Raw genomic sequence first — 19295 nt, 5'->3', positions numbered from 1 at the left:
TCTCCACATTGGCATAGATCCAAACTACACTTCATTAAAGCTAATTTTCTTCCTAATTAGCTGTGCTTATAACTCATTCTGCTACTTCTATAATTTGGTCCATCAACTTGGGAGATTACACAAATACAGTTTTAATATACATTTTCCTAGCATCTCTAAGTAATAGCTAGACCTGCAACAAAATAGAAGCCAAACTGCCCTCAAATCACCCTACTGTCAGAGAAAAGAACTGTTTGGATAGTTTGATACTGGGTTAAGATATGCATGAGAATGACAGGATGATCATAGCTGGAATGAATTTGATCAAAGGTCTGTTCAATCAGGGATGGGCTGGGGTTAGAGACAACAACAAAGGCTAGTTAGAGTACAAGAATTATAGCTCCATTTTAAGTTTTAAAAATAGACAAAAAAAATTGAAGACAAATACTTATCTAAGTACTATAAGAACAATCAAACATAGAAAGCCAAAGATACTCACTATAACATTGAAAACCATTGTCTGGTTGATGCCAAAATCTTCAACAGCAGATATCATAAGAGTAATCTGCCCAGTTTTAGAACCAGTCGAGAGGATACCATTTTCGCGGACAGTTACTTCAGCTGCTTTCTCACCAGGTCGGCTACTTGTTTTGTAGAGCAGACGTACAGAATTATCCCTTGAAAAAAACCAAAAGAAACACAAAATAAAATATATTTTGTTAACAACAAGGAACTGGAATTCATCATCATCATCTTAACATTCATTTTCCTATGCATGTATGGGTCAAATGGAGTCCACTGAGGTAGATTTTCGATGTGATGATGCTCTTCCTGTTGTCAACCCTCATTGGAAACAAACAACCCAAGTTATATGACGGTTACACTCATTTACAATTATTGCATGCTGTCAAAATGAAGAGACACAAAACACACACACAAAGTTTTAGTCAACCTAGAACTATAGAAGACACTTGCCCAAGGAACTGTGCACTAGGAATGAATCCAAAATATGACTGGAAAGCGAACACCTTAGCCACACAGCAAAGTCTGTTCTCTCTTTTATTCTCCATCTCAGCATAATAAGGGCTACAGCACTCACACAAATGCCTTGATAAAATACACCTAGTGCACCTTGTAAAGTGTTTGGTGTTAAGAAGCTATAGAAACCTTGCCAAACAAAAATATCAGAGCAAGATATGGTCCTTTAACCAGTTTAAGAGAGCTTACAGCTAACTTGACTGAGATGATGTGTTCATTCCCTGCCAATATGGAAAACAGATATAAAATGAAAATGATGATAGTGACAATGAATATTGTAACTCTTGGTTAAGTTTAGCAGTCTAGTTTGTTCTATTTTTTTTTAATAAAAAGTTATTACAGAGCAGACTTGGTAACTAGTAATGAACAAAATGTTAACAGACCTATTTGTAGTGGCCCAGACATAGACTGACCTTTCCAGTAAGATAATTAAGGTATAGTTAATCACATGGAGGCAGCATGTTACACTGAACATGCACATTCTTAAAAGTACTTCAAGATTACACCAATCACCAAAGGAAATGAATCTTGTCAATAGCATCTTTCTATGAAGTACATTAGCATTGTCCTTTTACTAAATACATTGAGTAATGTAATACTGATAAATGATGTACATAATACATAGTGGAGGCGCAATGGCCCAGTGGTTGGGACAGCGGACTTGCGGTTGTAGGATCGCGGTTTTGATTCCCAGACCGGGCAATGTGAGTGTTTATTGAGCGAAAACACCTAAAGCTCCACCCTGCTTTACTCTTTCACCACAACTTTCTCTTTGTGTTTCTGCTGTACCTGTATTCCAAGGGCCAGCCTTGTCACATTGTCTATCACGCTGAATCTCCCAGAGAACTACGTTAAGGGTACACGTGTCTGTGGAGTGCTCTGCCACTTGCACGTTAATTTCACAAGAAGGCTGTTCCGTTGATTGGATCAACTGGAACCCTCGTCGTCGTAACCGACGGAGTGCCAACAACAAATGCTGATTTTAATTTATAGTCAGAACCCGTGGAAAAAAATGAAGACAGCATATATCTTTCTGTCATGCATTCTCTTTCTTTCTCTCTCTCTCTCTCTCACACACAATTTCTTTTCCCTTCTGAGACTAACTTGCCTGAGACAACCTTTAGTTCTATAATACAAACTTCTTGCTTTGAAGTGATTTAAATTATAATCCTCCATCGAAATTCTGTATTATGATTCAACCACCAGCTTAAAGATAACACTGTTATTTTACAAAATTCTTCGTTATTTTCAAGATTAATTGAAACAAAGGCAGAGTGGTAACAAAAAAAAAATGTGGTAACTAAAAGAAATGTGGTAACACAAAAGAATTAATACTGACCGATTAGTCTTCAGCTGCATTTCAGTGTTGGCTGTGACCAATATGTAACCATCAACCATGCTGGGTGAAATCAGGGTCAGCCCATCAAAAACCTGATTAAAAGAGAAACACAATATTACAACCAAAGCAAATCTAAAAAGAATATCTTTTAAGATTCATAGTAGCAATATAATAACAAAAATGTGCCTAATGTACATATGCAAGTCATGCTTGTATGCATTCTTGTGTATATTCTGTTTGCTGTTTTACATTTTTTTATAAAGCAACTACTGTATACATACAATCAACTGACAAACAAAACAACATACAAAATAAATACTAGTGACAGAAACAGTATTAATGCTGAGTGGCAATCTTTATATCCAACTTAACATGGACGTATTATTAGACCACCATATTACTGCAGTATATATCTTGAGAGATCCACAGATATAGACATACAATGCTAAAAGCACAGACGTATATCATTTGCAGACGTGAACTGTCTGGCATGGGCACCAGAATTGTCAGAATTATAAATGTTAGACATTGTAATCACTAACAACTAACACAGATAAAGAACAACAGAGGGAGGAACAGAGAGAGGAGATGAAGGAAGTGAGAGAGGGAAAGAGAGAGAAGGGAGATGAGAGAGGAAAGGAGAGAACGAGGGAAACGTTAAGAAAGTTTCATGTCAGATAAGTCAGCATTGAATCAACAATGTCAAAACATCTCATTATGTTACTGTTTACATAACAGAGCACTTACAGTTTCTTTCTCTTTAAATCAGACACTGTGTTTACTGGTGTTTTAGTTCCTCATTTATCTTCATAAGTATCTCACAATCTTCACAGGTAGGTATGGCAGTGTAAGTAACGAATTCCTTTCACAACTATGTGGTTTTGGGTATGACTCTATAGCATGCTACCTTGAGCAAGTACTGTCTGCTACAGCCTTGGGTTGACTAATATTTTATGAGTGAAATTTAGTAGACAGAAAGCACAGAATCTCATAATGTCTGCTAGTGAGCATATCATTACATTGACAACGCTTAGATATGTCCTACATAAGCAATGTCTCACACCTCAATGGTTTCTCATGCAAAACTAGTGGAATAAAGGAAAGGATAAAGATCCCCTTTGGTCATGAATGACCATGTGACTGCACCTAGAAAGTCATCCTCTAAGGAAAGAGCTGTGAGAAGGTAGAAACGTTAGCACGCTGAGCAAAATGCTTAACAGTATTTCGTCTGCCGTTAAGTTCTGAGTTCAAATTCCGCCAAGGTCGACTTTGTCTTTCATCCTTTCAGGGTCGATAAATTAAGTACCAGTTATGCACTGGGGTCGATGTAATCGACGTAAACCCTTTGTCTGTCCTTGTTTGTCCCCTCTATGTTTAGCCCCTAATGGGCAATAAAGAAATAAGAAACTTACCCTCCAAGGCTAAAGCCTGGGCAAGGTTGTTTATGGAAGATCAGCAGTCACCCATGCATACCAGTTTTCACGCACCACGGCACCGGTGTTATCAAAGGGAAAGGCAAAGGCCAATACATCTTGGCACCAGTGACATTGCAACAACATGAAATAAAGTGTCTTGCTCAAGAACACAATATACAGCCTGGTCTGGGAATCAAACTCACTACCTCGTGATTGTGAACCTGATATTCTAACCACTGAGCCATGTACCTTCACTAGTGGAATAAAGTACCTTATGTATAAAAGGTTTGGTGACAGAAAAAGCATCAAGCAGTAGAGTATTACTCTAAGTCTCTCCCATATACCAGCACAGAAATAAGGGAAGTAAAATGATGATGATGTATGTATTCAGCTACAAAGTCACTCAGCAAGAGATATGTAGTTCAAATACTGCTTGAAGTCCTGTTGCACTATTTTCTGTTTTAAGGTTGATATTTATAATGTCTAATGTCATTAATTTGTTTGCTTAACCCTTTAACATTTAAAGTGGCCATATCCACCTTGTGTTAAAACCAGCCAGATCCATCCCCTTACATCTACCCTATGATGTCATTCTAAAAAAAATATCATTGCACCATCGAAATCTTAAAGCTACAAGATAATGCATGACAAATTCAAAATTACGTGAATGAATAAGCATGACATTCAACAGAATAATCTGAGTGCTAAAGGTTAACATTGGTTTTGCCATGCTAGCATGGATTCCACTGGGAGTAATTCAAAGCAGGATTTTATGACCAGATACACTTTCTATCACAAACCATTACCTATTTACCTCTTCTTTTCTTTTTCTTTTTTTCAATGTAAGGAACTTTTCAGTCTAGTGAGCTTTGAAAGTGTAGAGCATTCAGTCATAATACCAACAAGGAATGCTAACATCATTATTCCCTTCAGGCAGTGACAAGAGCAGAACATCAACATTCATACATATCCATGCACAACACAGTCATACCTGCACCCATCATTTGTATTAAAATCTCAGCCATTAATTTATAATTAAAAAATACAAATAAATCAATGTCAAATCAAAACGTGAAATATTAAAGTAAAATATTTTTTTTAAATATGAAGATTTTAAAAAAAAACTTACTTCGATTTGTAATTCATCTCGAAATTCTTTGTCTAAAACAATTTGATTTTTGCCTTTTAGTGTTGGTTTTACTCTCAGTTGTACAGTGATGATCCCAGGTCCCGTGGCTACCAAATGAGTGGCAAAATTGCTTTCTCTTGGCGAATTCAGACCAGTCTGAAAAGAATGACAAATATTAATATAACATGAAAAGAAGACCCAATTTCTTCAACTAATCCACTGATATTCCATCTGGTGTGATATCTTAAGTGCTTTACTAGATCAGCAATGGGTTGGATAATTCTGCTAATTCACAAATAGTTTGAAGAAATTTCTGAGTTGGAAGACTAACACTGTTCAAATCAGCACATAACAGATTTCTACATACATTTGTCACGTTCCAAATGGCAACAAATCTCATTGCCTGTAGCTCAGCAACTTTCCAAGCAAAGCATGTGAACTTTCCTAAATGCACTCAAGTACACAAACATTTATACATGCATACCCTTGTACGCACCATCACACAGATATATACAGACCAAACATCATTCAATATGATTTACCCTTTATATTGGAAGTCACTTATAGCTTCCAGTTCTGCCTTCTTGTACTTAATAGTAACCTCTCATTAGCTGCAACTTGAGAAGTAATTGAATGTCTGAGTAGCATGGGATAAGATGTGGCTTCAAGTGGGTCAGTAACAGAAGATTAGCAGCAGTATCAAACACATTACTTACTGCTAGTCTCAAATATACTAATACTGATATATTTATACTGATTCATGTACATTTGAATCTCTGAGAAAGAGAAACTTCACAGTAAATCACACTCTACTCAATCAGAAATAACAATCTAGATACCAAGATGGTTATGTGGTTAAGAAATCTGATTCACAACTGATTGTGGCCGTTGCCAGCCTCGCCTGGCCTCCGTGCCGGCGGCACGTAAAAAGCACCATCCGAATGTGGCCATTTGCCAACCTCGTCTGGCACCTGTGTCGGTGGCACGTAAAAAGCACTCACTACACTCACGGAGTGGTTGGCGTTAAGAAGGGCATCCAGCTGCCAGATCTGACTGGGCCTGATGCAGCCTTCTGACTTCCCAGACCCCAGTTGAACCATCCAACCCATGCTAGCATGGAAAGCAGACGTTAAACGATGATGATGATGATGAACCATGTGCTTCTAGACTGCCTCACAGCACAATACCATGGGCAAGTTTCTTCAACTGTAGCCCTGGGTTAACCAATACCTGGCGAAAGAATTTGATAGATGGAAATTGCACAAAGCCTGCCATAAGAGAGTGAGTGAGTGTTTGTGTGTTACTGAGTGTATGCTCACATGTGTGTGAAAGTTTACATACTGCATACTTCATATGAAAATCTGTTGAACATTATGTGGTTAAGTTTGTTATTTGCCTATCAACAAATCGTCTGATAGCTCTGTGCTTTTACCATAAAAAACAGGTAAAAGTTAGCAACAGAAAGGGTATCTGGCTGTAAAACAATGCTTCGATTATATATATTCATCTCACACATGCTAACAGAAAGAAATGGATGTCAGAACGAACAGACCTTCCATACAGCATTAATCACTTCAAACGAAGGGGTGCTGAAAAGTTCTTGGCTTTAAAGGTATCGCGTAAGACCTGGTTGGAGGCCCAACTTTCCAAGTTCTTTTCCAGATCACTGCAATAAGTGTGTGAATCTGAGAGGGGAATATGTTGTATAAAATCATAATTAACAGACCCTCCTGTATTTTCTTTTATTCAAAGCCAGGAATTTTTCAGCAACCCCTTGTAAATCTGTGATTTTATATATATAACATTAGAAACTATGAAAGCATTATTGAAGCAATTTACCTTGTGGTAGACTGACTGTAGTGTAGCAACCTTACTGTTACTGACTGTCCAAGAAAAACTCAAAGGTGGAATAGCACTTCCAAATGAGAAAGGGGTCACATTATCAGTGATACCAACTGCAAATAGTGGCATCTGAAATAGAAAAAGAAAGATTTAAATAAATCTGACAACTAGCCACAACTTATTGAAAACAAGGAAGAATAACAACAATAAATGCTAATACTTGTAAATAATAATCATAGTGATTTAACACTTTAGCATATAAAACAGCTATACCCGACCCAAATATTCTACTTGTTTTATGTTCAAAGTGGCCAAATTCAGCCTCTCACACCTACCCAACAATGTTAGTCTAAAAATATACAATCACATCATCGTAATTTCAAAGATACAAGGTAATGCATGATTAATTCAAAACAATGTGAAGAAATAAGCATTACATTTGACAGAGTAATCTGAATGTTAAAGGGTTGTGTGGATGGGGAATAAGAATTAAATGATTCCCTTCCTCCATGCCAGCAAATTGTATTTATGTACTGATTCTCTGGCAAATTGCACCACCACTGAGGTGTAAATATGTCTGGAATTATCTTCCATGATAACCAGAAAATAAAAGTTATGGTAGATTAATGTTTTTTTCTTTTCTCACATATCTGATCTTATCTTTCTCAAACAACATATCATCATCATTCATCATCATCATCATTTAGCGTCCGTTTTCCATGCTAGCATGGGTCTTACTAATATTTAAGAAGCAGGGTATCAAAACCTGGTTACAGATAGAGAGCTAACCAAACTATAAATGGCCCTCAGAAATCAACAGGCCAGGAAATGCTTAATTCTGTTAGTTTGTTTTTGCTATTATCCATTTACCCTATGACCTAGTGTACATAGAATCAACTATATAACATTTCAAGAATCAAAGTTATCCATTAATGGGTGATTAAAACTGTTCATGCTTGGAAGAGAGAATTATGTCACCTAGTTTACTTTGTTGCATGGTTAGTGTTAGAAAGGGCACCCAGCTGTAAAAATCCTGCCAAAACAGTCACAGAAGTCTTGTGCCGGCTTCTGTCAAACTGTCACACCCATGCCAGCATAAAAGGTAGATGTTAAACGATGATGATGATGATGATAGTACTTGAATATTTTATAGGCAAAATTTATCTTACCTTGATATAAACCCAGAACATTAAAAAATTTATAATTATATACTACACAACATTTAGTTTGATACTCTAATGAATCTACTAGTCAACTACTCTGGTTAATGGTCATAGTTTAATTAGCAATTCTGTTTCTACTGGCTGATTAGAGCCAATCAATTATATACTTATACACAGTTCACTTTAAGAGTTTGATAATTGATATGAACAGCAACAACACAGAGGTTAAGAAGTTCTTTAGTCTTGCTATAGGCAAGGTAACCTACATAGTGTTAGTGCCACAAAAAAAATACACCTCCCAGTAAACTCTGAAATGGGTTTGATGTTGAGAAAAGCATCAAGCCATAGAAATAGGCGTAAGGTATTTGAGGACATACCTTTTCTGGGTCATTGCTGCATTTTTTGCTAACTCTGTCCCTGCATTCTGGCCTTGTCCATCCAGCATTTAGGATGAACATGAACATGCACAACTTTTGGTAGTTTTTCTTTATGAATAGTTTTTCTCTTAAAAATCAGAAAAGGCAGTACTGTACCATCAGTGCAACATGAGAGAATGACCATATAATGGGTCTTCTCGTGGCCTGTGGTTTTTACTGCTATTGTCTTGGATCCCTTGATACTCAGTTCTATTTGAGGGAACATCAAACGTTAGTGGGACTTCATCCATATTGCCTACCTGGCCTAGTTCAAAAGGAGTTTTTTCGAGCAGCTATAAAAAAATTTATGAAACTTAACTATTTTATCATCATAGTCACCTAGCATTCTCTGTGCAATTGATGTTTTTGTACGCATTGACAAACCTTCTTGTTTCATAAATCAATAACACCATCCTTCTGTTCCAATAAAGTTCTGAATCCCCTTTTCGTTCGCTAACCGTTTGGCCTCGTTCCTTATTTTCATAGAAATGACTGTGCCTGAAGTTCTTACATCTACTCCCCATGTTTTTATTTCCTTCTCAACTTCAGGCCAGAGTGAGCTGAGTAACAAATGTTATGGTTTCCTTTCTTTGGTGGCTGTAGTTTATTTTCTTGCAGCTGCCAGAAAAGTACCATTTTTTCAGTAGAAGGAAGGCCAAAATACCATGCTGCTGTTTCCATGCTCTTTAGCGTAGTCTATTACTTGAAGCTTGTACCAAATAGTGTAGTTTAACCTCTTTCCTCCTGCAGCCATATCCATATAGGTAAAAATCCAGAAAAAAAAAGATCTCTGATCCCTAACGACTTGTGTCGCATGAGCAACTGAACGAAGGTTTCATGTTATCCTTCATATAGCAAACGTTAGCAGAGTTGCCATCAAGTGACAATTCAATAGATGGCAACACATGTTTTGTAAACAAAAATAAAGCATTTAAGACACTGATACAGATATCAGGTAATAAAATATTGATAATAACATATATGATAATTATAATATTAGCAATAGTAATTGTGATGATGATAATATGATGACGATTAATAATAATCTAATGTTTTTTGAAAAAATAGGCTATTACAATATCATAGAGTTAGGCTAGGCTACATCTATATGAACTCTGATGTATAATTTCAGCCAACAGTCGCAAGTTTTGAGCCTACTTTGAGTGCATTAGATGCAGGGGGATTTTTTTAAAGCCATTTGGGGATAAAAAAAGGTGTGTTTTATAGGCCATCAAATACAGTATATATAACTTCATAGCTTTATGTCCACTATCCATGCTAGTATGGGCTGGACAAGTTGTAAGAGTAAATTAGCTTTTATTCAGAGCTATTGCTCTCCTAGATGGGTTGAAAAAAGAGCCACACTGCAAACTTTTCTGGGTGTCTCTTCATTTGCCATTTTTAGATCAGGCAGAATCAAATCGATTCTATAAATACTTCCCTAGCATGGCATAGCAAGTGAGCTTGCTAGTAGTTACACTAAAGTACTGTTATAACTACCATCTGCCACATAGTAAGATAAATAAGTCATGAGTCAATAGTAATAATTTGACATAAACAGTAAAAGTACCTTGACCAGTCAGTCATATGGTCTTCTTGAAGTGATATTCTAACGAGTCCTGTTAGTAATTACTTGGACAACATTAATGTTAATGCTACTGTTAATTAATTCATAGCACCTACCCGTGTACCAATCTTGAGCTGTGTCAGAGGGGAATGGATCTTCACACCAGATAGCTTCAGGACGTAAACATCAATACTGTCCTACAAGAAATAATACATTTTCAGTTACTAAATATAGCTTGCCATTCACTGGTTAAGGTTAACAAAAGAATGAAGGAGGGAAAACACAAACAAGAGAAAAAAAACCGCAAGCAAAATAAAACATAAAAGAAAAGATACAAAGAGAAAGCACACATATACCCATATGTAGATGAACATAGGAAGTAAAATTTCTTAATCTTTATGAAATAAATTTAATGTTTTATTTTCTTTCACAATTTTGCATCATTACTGCAAACATTCAATTTTATTTACATTAATTTAAGTTTGGCAAGAAGTCAAGATTACCGTAGAAGAGCATGGTACCTAGCTCCGAAAATTCATCAATTTGGGGTGGGTGGTGAATGTACAACAGTGTGTTCAACATCATAGGTTTTCAAAATATCAGAGACAATCAAATATGCTACCCATCTTGCGATTAAATGAGATATATATACATATATATATATGAAACCTGTACCAGGTTGACCAGCATTTACTTGTTCTGACCCAGTAGAGGTAAGACATTATTATTGTTCACTGATGTTTTCTCCTATCATGTCTGTAACAGATTTGTGACTATTTGGTGGTACAGAAGTATTTTTTAATATTTTATTTTCTACCTTGAACGAGTTAAAACCTAAAACACATAGATCAAAGGCCTGTCACATGTTTATGGTAGTCTCTCAAAGCCAAAAAGGACAGTTCTGCAATTTCTTGTAGAACAACCTGCACAGAAAATTTGTTTATAGTGATCAAGTGTTGCCACATCAGCTCATCCCTCCATCAAATCAACACTGCCCATATGGATGCACGGTGTGCCACACATCAGATGTTGAACTAACTGCAGCACAATGTGAGACGAAGCGTTTAGTGCAAGAACACAGGCACTGCCCAGACCATGTGCCTTCATATATATTATGTAGGCAGTTAAGGGAAAACCCAGTGGTTACCTCTTGAAGTACATCTGCTTATTCCATTATCACAATCCAATATGCAGTCTCAGTTGCTGCTGTATGTTAGTTCCAAATGCATATGAAAATTGAGAATTATGGAAATATCATTTGCAGAGGTATAATATAGCAAAACAAGAAAGTGGAAATTTTCTTGGCATTATTTATTCACCATTTCACATGTTTCATTTGCATGTTAGATAGAGAAAAAAAATTTTTTTTCTTAGAAATTCTTCAGAGTATTAGTAAACATATTACTTAATTTCTCTTTTGAAAAATTTCATCATCATCATCATCATCATCGTTTAACGTCCACTTTCCATGCTAACAGGGGTTGGACGATTTGACTTAGGTCTGGCGAACCAGATGGCTGCACCAGACTCCAATCTGATCTGGCAGAGTTTCTACAGCTGGATGCCATTCCTAACGTCAACCACTCCAAGAGTGTATTGGATGCTTTTATGTGCCACCAGCACGAGGGCCAGTCAGGCGGCACTGGCAACAACCTCACTCAAATGTTTTTCTTACGTGCCACCAGCACAAGTACTAGTAAGGCAACGCAGGTAATGATCACACTCAAATGGTGTTCACACTCAAATGATCACACTCAAATGGAGGCCGGTTTGTTGCTCTGGCAACAATCTCACTCGTATGGTACTCTTAGCACTCCACTAGCACGGATGCCAGTCATCAAATTTGATAGGAAATTCTTTACATGTCTATCCAGCATGTAAAAACTTCATAATTTCTGTTAGCAAATGAAACACGTGTAATGGTGAACAGATAATACCAAAAAGTTTCCAATTTCCTGTTATGTTGTATGTATGTGTTTATGTATCTGCAGCTCTTGATGGTCCAAATCGGATATGCAATCTATGTGGGTGTCTTTTCAAAACACTGTCTGGTTTAAACAAGCCACATCAGCTGCCATGATGTTTCCAAGTTGTAGGTACAGGAGGTGGTCAAACTCTGCATAAGGAGTAGACAACCACCATATATATATATATATATATATATATATATATATATATACATACACACACACACATATATATATATACATACACACACACACACACATATATATATATATATATATATATATATATATATATATATAGAGAGAGAGAGAGAGAGAGAGAGAGAGAGAGAGAGACAGACAGACAAAGGGAAAGGTGAGGGTTAACTTAAGAAGCTTTTTAATGCTAGCAGCACACAGAGAATCTTAAGAGTGTATACGTAAAAAAGATCTAAGGAACTTAAGAGTAGAGTAAATTTACAATTGAAAATTGAGATTTATAGGTATATTATCTAAAACATGTGGCCAAAGATAATATAATAATCAATAAATATAGTTCATAAATTGATAATGGAGTAGCTGTGTGGTAAGTAGCTTGCTTACAAACCACATGGTTCCGGGTTCAGTCCCACTGTGTGGCACCTTGGGCAGGTGTCTACTACTATAGCCTCAGGCCAACCAAAGCCTTGTGAGTGGATTGTGAGTTGACAACCGATGCTGGTGTGTTTACGTCCCCATAACTTAGCGGTTCAGCAAAAGAGACCGATAGAATAAGTACTAGGCTTACAAAGAATAAGTCCTGGGGGTAGATTTGCTCAACTAAAGGCGGTGCTCCAGCATGGCCGCAGTCAAATGACTGAAACAAGTAAAAGAGTAACAGAATTATGAGTCAGAAACTAGTAATTGATAGAAATATAGTTCATTAATTGGTTTACCTCTGAATAGATAACTGGTTCATTACTATCTGGATGAAGGCCAACTGCTTGGCCAACTAACTTTGTTGATCCCAGTTCCAGAGCTTCAACAAGCCCAATATTGGAAATGCTAGCCTTTGCAGAATTTTCCATAGAGAATTCGACAGATCCTTGGGTGCGTGGTCCACCAGTAGCAAGTATCTGAAAAATTGGAAATAGTAAATCTATCAACAACATTTTACATATTTGAGTTTGTGCAGGTACTACACAGATCTATATGCAGCTGGTTCCAACAGCAAGTCTATTAATTTTTAATAATATTCAGATAATTTAATTTTCTATTGGTCAAATACATTGTTTTCAATGACACTCCCAATTATCTCATTAATTTAGTCACATAATCATACATAGCTCTGGTATCTTTGAATATTTTTAATTAGTTTCACAAGTTTTCATATGTCAGTGAAGACACAAAATTAAATATTTCCAGTAATAAAGTTAAATGGAAAAAAAAAACTTAAGTAATGAAGTATAAATAGTTAATTACCTGATAGACAGCACCAATAATGAGGGTTAGGGTCCGGGGTCGTAGACGTAATGGTGGGAACACCTGAAACATGTCAAACAACATTGGGCTAAATCTGGCATAAATCAGAATAAGCAATTTTACATAATAAAACTAGGTCTACAGAAGAGTTAAGGTACTGAGTTTACAATCATAAAGTTGTGGGTTCAATTCCTAGACTTGGCAATATGTATCCTTGAGCACAACTGAATATGAGTATCAGCCTAGCACTAAAACGGTCCACCTGCCAGCATGAGATGCATGAGATTCATGAGATGAGAGGGCTCATAACTATATCAGCACCAAGAACAATGAACAAAAAAAAAAGCAAAGCAAACCTATTTGTGAGTTATGGCAATGGTTGTAGTTAGCAACAGACTGAGGGTGTAACACAATATGGTTGATAACAATCTTGGAATCTTAGCAACAACTGATCAATATATTTCACTGCAGGCAAATTCAGACTCTAAACAATAGCACAAGGAACCTTAGGCATTCAACTAGAGTCCCAAACCAACTAAAGCCTTATGAACAGATTTGGGAGACAGACACTGATAGAAACCTGACATATATAGATCTGAGTGTGTTAATGTCTCTTTGTTTTGAAATCACAGGATAGTTGTAAATGAGCATCACTGTCATGCAAGCGTATCAGTGTCCAATCTTCTATGAAAACATGTCTGGCTTATAAGGGTGGAAAAAAAAATTACTCAGAAATAGGTGGGAGTTGGGGATAGGAAGGGCATCTGGTCTTAGAAAATCTACCTCAGTAAATTCCATCCGACCGATGCAAGGATGGAAAAATGAACATTAAAACAAAGATAATGGTAGACAAATGCTATGCAAAATACTAAAATTCTAACAAATTTAGAATCTAAAATACATACTTTATTGCTAATAACTTCCTAATCTATAAACCTCTTGGTAGCAGAGACTAATGTTTCAGTTTTTTGTCATAAATAAGAGATAAATAGTTGTATAAATTATCTGCTTCTTTAAATAAACAAAAAGAAACAATATATAATATACATTACCTCAATTGGTTTGGTTTTACTAAAGATTCTTTCTCCAGATTTCATTACTGCTGAGCAAGTAAGTGTGGTGTGACCGATATGTAAGCCTTTGACAAGATACTGAGCTTCAGTTGAATCACCTTTATCATCAAATGCTGGCCTACACAAAATAAAATGATATGAATATACATGTGCATGTGAGTATGTGGGGGGGGGGCGATGAATTTGCTTCACATCTATGTAGTTATGGGTTCCCTCCTACTGCATGGCATATTAGGCAAGTGTAAACATGCATCTGTGTGTTTGTGTGCATGTGTCACTATATATATACATGTGTGCATGTGCGTGAGTGTGTGTATATGTATGTATAACAAAACAAGGAAATAGAAACTTTTTGGGTATTATTTATTTGCCATTACACATGTTTCATTTGCTAATAGGAATTACAAAAATTTACATGATAGACATATAAGGAATTTTGATAGGAAATTCCTTACATGTCTATCTAACATGTAAAACTTTGTAATTCCTATTAGCAAATGAAACAATGAGTAATGGAGAATAAATTATACCAAGTTTGGCTGTGTGATAAGTAGCTTGCTTACGAACCACATGGTTCTGGATTCAGTCCCACAACGTGGCACCTTGGGCAAGTGTCTTCTACTATAGCCTCGGGCTGACCAAACCCTTCTGAGTGGATTTGGTAGACGGAAACTGAAAGAAGCCCATTGTATATATGTGTATATATATATATTGTATAGAGGGCATTATTACACATAAATGCCTCATACATATATACATATATATATATATATGTATGTGTGTGTGTATATGTTTGTGTGTCTGTGTTTGTCCCCTCACCATCGCTTGACAACCGATGGTGGTGTGTTTACATCCCCGTAACTTAGCGGCTCAGCAAAAGAGACCCATAGAATAAGTACTAGGCTTCCAAAGAATATGTCCTGGAGTGGATTTGCTCGACTAAAGGCGGTGCACCAGCATGGCCACAGTCAAATGACTGGAACAAGTAAAAGAGTAAAGAGTATTTTCCTGATTTGTTATATAATAATTCTGCAAGTAATATTTTCACAATTCTCAACTTTAATTGGTGTTTTAGTTAACATACAACAGTAACTATGGATACATATTGATTGTAATAAAGTAATAAGCAATTGTGCTTCAAGAGGAAACAGCTGGGATTTACCCTAACTACCTATATAATATGAATGTGTATATAACCCATGCCAGTATGGACAATGAATGTGAAATGATGATGATGATGACAATACATATATTGCTGACCTTACTAATACCAGTAGCATGAAGGAAACACCAAGTACACACTGTAAAAAGGTTCATATTAAGAAAGGCATCCAGCTATAAAAACCATGCTAAAGCTGACACCGGATCTCAGTGCAGTCTTTTCCAGTGCAAGCTAGCATGTAAAATAGACATTAAATGGTGATGAAAATGAGTTACTTAATTAACTGACTATACTTACTGCACAGAGAGAATGTCAGATTCTGTGGAAAGTGTTACATTCATGAGGTGGTAAAACTTGGCTGAAAGTGGTTTACCATTGATGTCTAAGATGTTCACTTTGGCTATTATGTCTTTACCAAGTTCAACCTACAGAAACACAAAATAAAAATCATTTAGTTTACTGGGAGAAACCTTAAAAAGAAGAGATACAAACAAAACAAAAACCTTGCTACCACTACTTCCTTTTAGATTTGTTGATTTGTTACTTGCTCCAAGACAATTGTCTACTGGCAGGAAATAACAGAATCTACTCCTGATTGTATAGATTCACAACTTGTATAATTACAGGTTTTCATTCTTGTAATCTAGCTATTTCAATTCATATAATATTGTTAAATCTTCCTGGGAAAGACATAAATGCCTCGGCTCTCTTTCTCTGAAATATGAAGGACTTCAAGCCCACAGAGAGAAGTCAATGAAAAACCATTTGTGTGTACCTTCCAGGGGATATTAAAGTCACAATAAACCTCAGATACAGAACAAGAAATAAAAATACAGTACAAATCATTTCAGAACTTCCAAATGCTTTAAGTAAAGAGATTGATGAGAGAGTAGGAGAGCTGCATATTTATTTATAAATAATGTGCACTTCTAATTATGAGATATGACATTTTGAAAAAAATATCTCTTGTGTATAGTATACAGTTTTCATCCAGTTGTGTATAATACACACCTCTAATATTTAGGATTAAAACTCTGCAGATACCCTTGTACATATTGTAAAGATGTTGATATTCAGAGGGGCATTCAGCTAGACATTAGAGCTAGACATAGTCTTCCAATCCATACCAGCATAGAAAACAACAGTAAAGTAATGTTGATAATGAATGGTGATATAAAAAGGCACTTACCTTGTCAATGACATAAAGATGAATGTAACCAACTCCAGATACTTGAGCCATGGTCGAAGGAGGATGTGACAAATCCAAGCAGAGATCATGAACCTTCACTTGAGTCATTCCATCAAGTTTGGGTATGACCTAAACAACAAAATACACTTGATATTTTAACCAGATAGAACAATGTAACAAAAGATAATAAACTGCATTCATGTTTCTCACTCCGTAAAGAGGCTGGAAAGCAAGCAGTGATGTGAGATCATGGGATCCTTTAATTCTAAAAGACATAGCTCTCTAGTGCTAATGCCAAAAAAAAAACAAAAAGCATCCAGAACACTCTATAAAGTGACTGGCATTACAGGGCATCCAGCTGTAGATACCTAACAAAAAATGAAACACAATATGAAGTCGAAGACAATGATGATCACACACCTTCTGACTTCAAAAGCTAATTTTTACAATGGAACATTGTTTTATTTCACATGTAATTTTCCTTTGTTTGTTGCATACATTATCTATACAATAACAGTGATGTTTTAGGATTACAGATAATTACTGGAGCAGTTAGCTTTACAGCTGACCACACCCCACTCAACTGTGAGGAAGAAATAAAACCTTTATTGTCATCCAGATGAACTTGAGTAAACCTCATAGTGGAGCAATATGAAACATGTCTTGTCAAGCCCCACATCAATTTTACATAAAAAAATTTATTTTTTAATTTTTAAAATATTCTGTAATATATCTAAATCACTGGCATGCATTCAGAGTCAAAGCCCAAGAGTCATTATTTACAGCAGTTCTCGTATGTCGTTGGTGCCCCTTAGGAACCAATGTTATCTCAAACAATGTGCCCTATTTTCCCTTCACTTTGTCTGTACATGTTGAGTTAAGCAGCAGATTTTTCTTCCTTCAAATTTATGCTTATGTTAGTCCAAATGGATTCTAGTCATATGATATTGAAAGGTTTTGTAGGTAAAACAGTGCAAGCTTTCTATCAAGCATTAGCCTTTTCAAGTAATATATGCATTCATTTTGACAATTTCTATTCTCGTTCTCACTCTAAAGACTCTTATTTCACCTTTAGCATTAAGATTACTCTGCTAAATGAAATACTTGTTTATTCACATTGTTTTCAATTAATCAAGCAGGTAGATTCAAGACTTTGATGATATGATTGTTTACTTTTAGAATAGCATTGCAGGATAGGTGCGAGAGACTGGATCTGGCCAGTTTGGACATAAACTCAGTAGAATATTTGGAATGCATATGGTCAGTTTAAATGCTAAAGCGTTCATAGGAATAAATATACATACAAACATATATGTTGGATAGAGGTGAGTTTTTCCTCTAAATATTCCTGCACACAATCTTTACTAACACCTTATACTATTTCTTTTCTTTTATTGTTAATAAACACTTCTTATATTTCTTGGTGAGAATCCAACTTTCAGTACTATAACAAAACTAACTCTCAGGATCTTGACTGAAGATTACATGGAGAGCTCATTTAACCAACGAGAGCAGCTTTAACAACATCTACCCAAAGTGACTGGGAAGGGTCAGCAGAGAAGAACGAGAATTACTGATCATTGCATCAGGCATCCGGCAAAACCTGTGTATCAACTGGTCTTATGGCCATTAGTTGAAGGAAGAATCAACATCTAACCTACGTGGACAGTGGAATGACAGGGTATGTGCTCAAATGACACGACATGGGTATGCACACAGATGGTGTGCTCACATGAAATCAGTGAAGCATCCAGGACAGCCAAACTAAACTAACTGTTATAATGTACACTGACCTCTTCATCCATTTACTCTGGTCTACACCAGTAACAGGGTTTTTAGAAATCATTAACTCCATCTGGCCCACAAGATCTAGTTTATGCTTTAATTTGGTCCACAAAGTCAAATGAGTTTGACACTCCTGACCCCCGTTATGAGAGTCATGTCCACACTTACTTGTATTGTGTTGTTATGGTTGATAAGTCTGACATCTACAAATGACGTAGGAACTGATTCAACATGGAAATACCCAGAACCTTTATTGATCTTCAAGTAAGCCTAGAAGTAAAGAAAAAAAGTCATTATTCCTACAGTTGACGTCCTTTAATGATGTGTTTTTATGACTAAATAATCACAAATAACAGTCCTTTTTTTTTAATATGCAAGGAGTACTGAAAAGTTCCTGGATCAGTTAATTATGATTTTATTGAACATATTCCCCTCTCAGATTCACACACTTATTGCAGTGGTCCTTCAGTTTTTTTAAGCCTTGTAAAAGAAGTCAGAAGGTTAGGCCTCCAACCAGGCCTTTTGCACTACCCTTAAAGCCAGGAATTTTTCAGCACGCCACTCATATTAGATTTCATGATTGATGTTGGTAATAATGTATGACTGAAGTAAAATTTATAGATAGTGTAAGGGACACAACAAACATGATGATGGTAGTAGTAGTGATGATAATAGTGGTATTAATGATGGTAGAATTGGGGATTACAATGGTGATGGTAATGATAATGATAGTAAAAACGATGATGGTGATGTGATGGTAATGTTGGTAAAGGTGATGATGATGAATGATT

At 36.1% G+C, this 19295-nt stretch overlaps 1 protein-coding gene across 3 annotated transcripts in view; it reads right to left on the bottom strand.

Annotated features, from left to right (window-relative positions):
- Positions 1 to 19295, bottom strand: part of LOC115211868 (nuclear pore membrane glycoprotein 210-like) — a 112992-nt gene that overhangs the window by 38379 nt on the left and 55318 nt on the right. For all 3 annotated transcript variants that reach the window (XR_004999102.1, XM_029780602.2, XM_029780604.2), the window contains 11 exons: positions 18673 to 18774; positions 16720 to 16848; positions 15828 to 15955; positions 14348 to 14486; positions 13296 to 13358; positions 12770 to 12949; positions 10005 to 10085; positions 6740 to 6871; positions 4901 to 5056; positions 2357 to 2448; positions 479 to 656 (listed from right to left, as the gene is read on the bottom strand). Coding sequence is in view for 2 of the 3 variants with exons in the window: in XM_029780602.2 (XP_029636462.1) it covers positions 479 to 656; positions 2357 to 2448; positions 4901 to 5056; positions 6740 to 6871; positions 10005 to 10085; positions 12770 to 12949; positions 13296 to 13358; positions 14348 to 14486; positions 15828 to 15955; positions 16720 to 16848; positions 18673 to 18774 (1380 nt within the window). In the remaining variant the exon portion in view is untranslated. The remainder of the gene's footprint in view (positions 1 to 478; positions 657 to 2356; positions 2449 to 4900; positions 5057 to 6739; positions 6872 to 10004; positions 10086 to 12769; positions 12950 to 13295; positions 13359 to 14347; positions 14487 to 15827; positions 15956 to 16719; positions 16849 to 18672; positions 18775 to 19295) is intronic.

This window comes from Octopus sinensis, linkage group LG5 (genome assembly GCF_006345805.1).
Source record: "Octopus sinensis linkage group LG5, ASM634580v1, whole genome shotgun sequence".
NCBI lineage: Eukaryota > Metazoa > Mollusca > Cephalopoda > Octopoda > Octopodidae > Octopus > Octopus sinensis.
The sequence above is the reverse complement of the archived record's forward strand: the minus strand, read 5'-3'. Positions and strand labels throughout refer to the sequence as shown.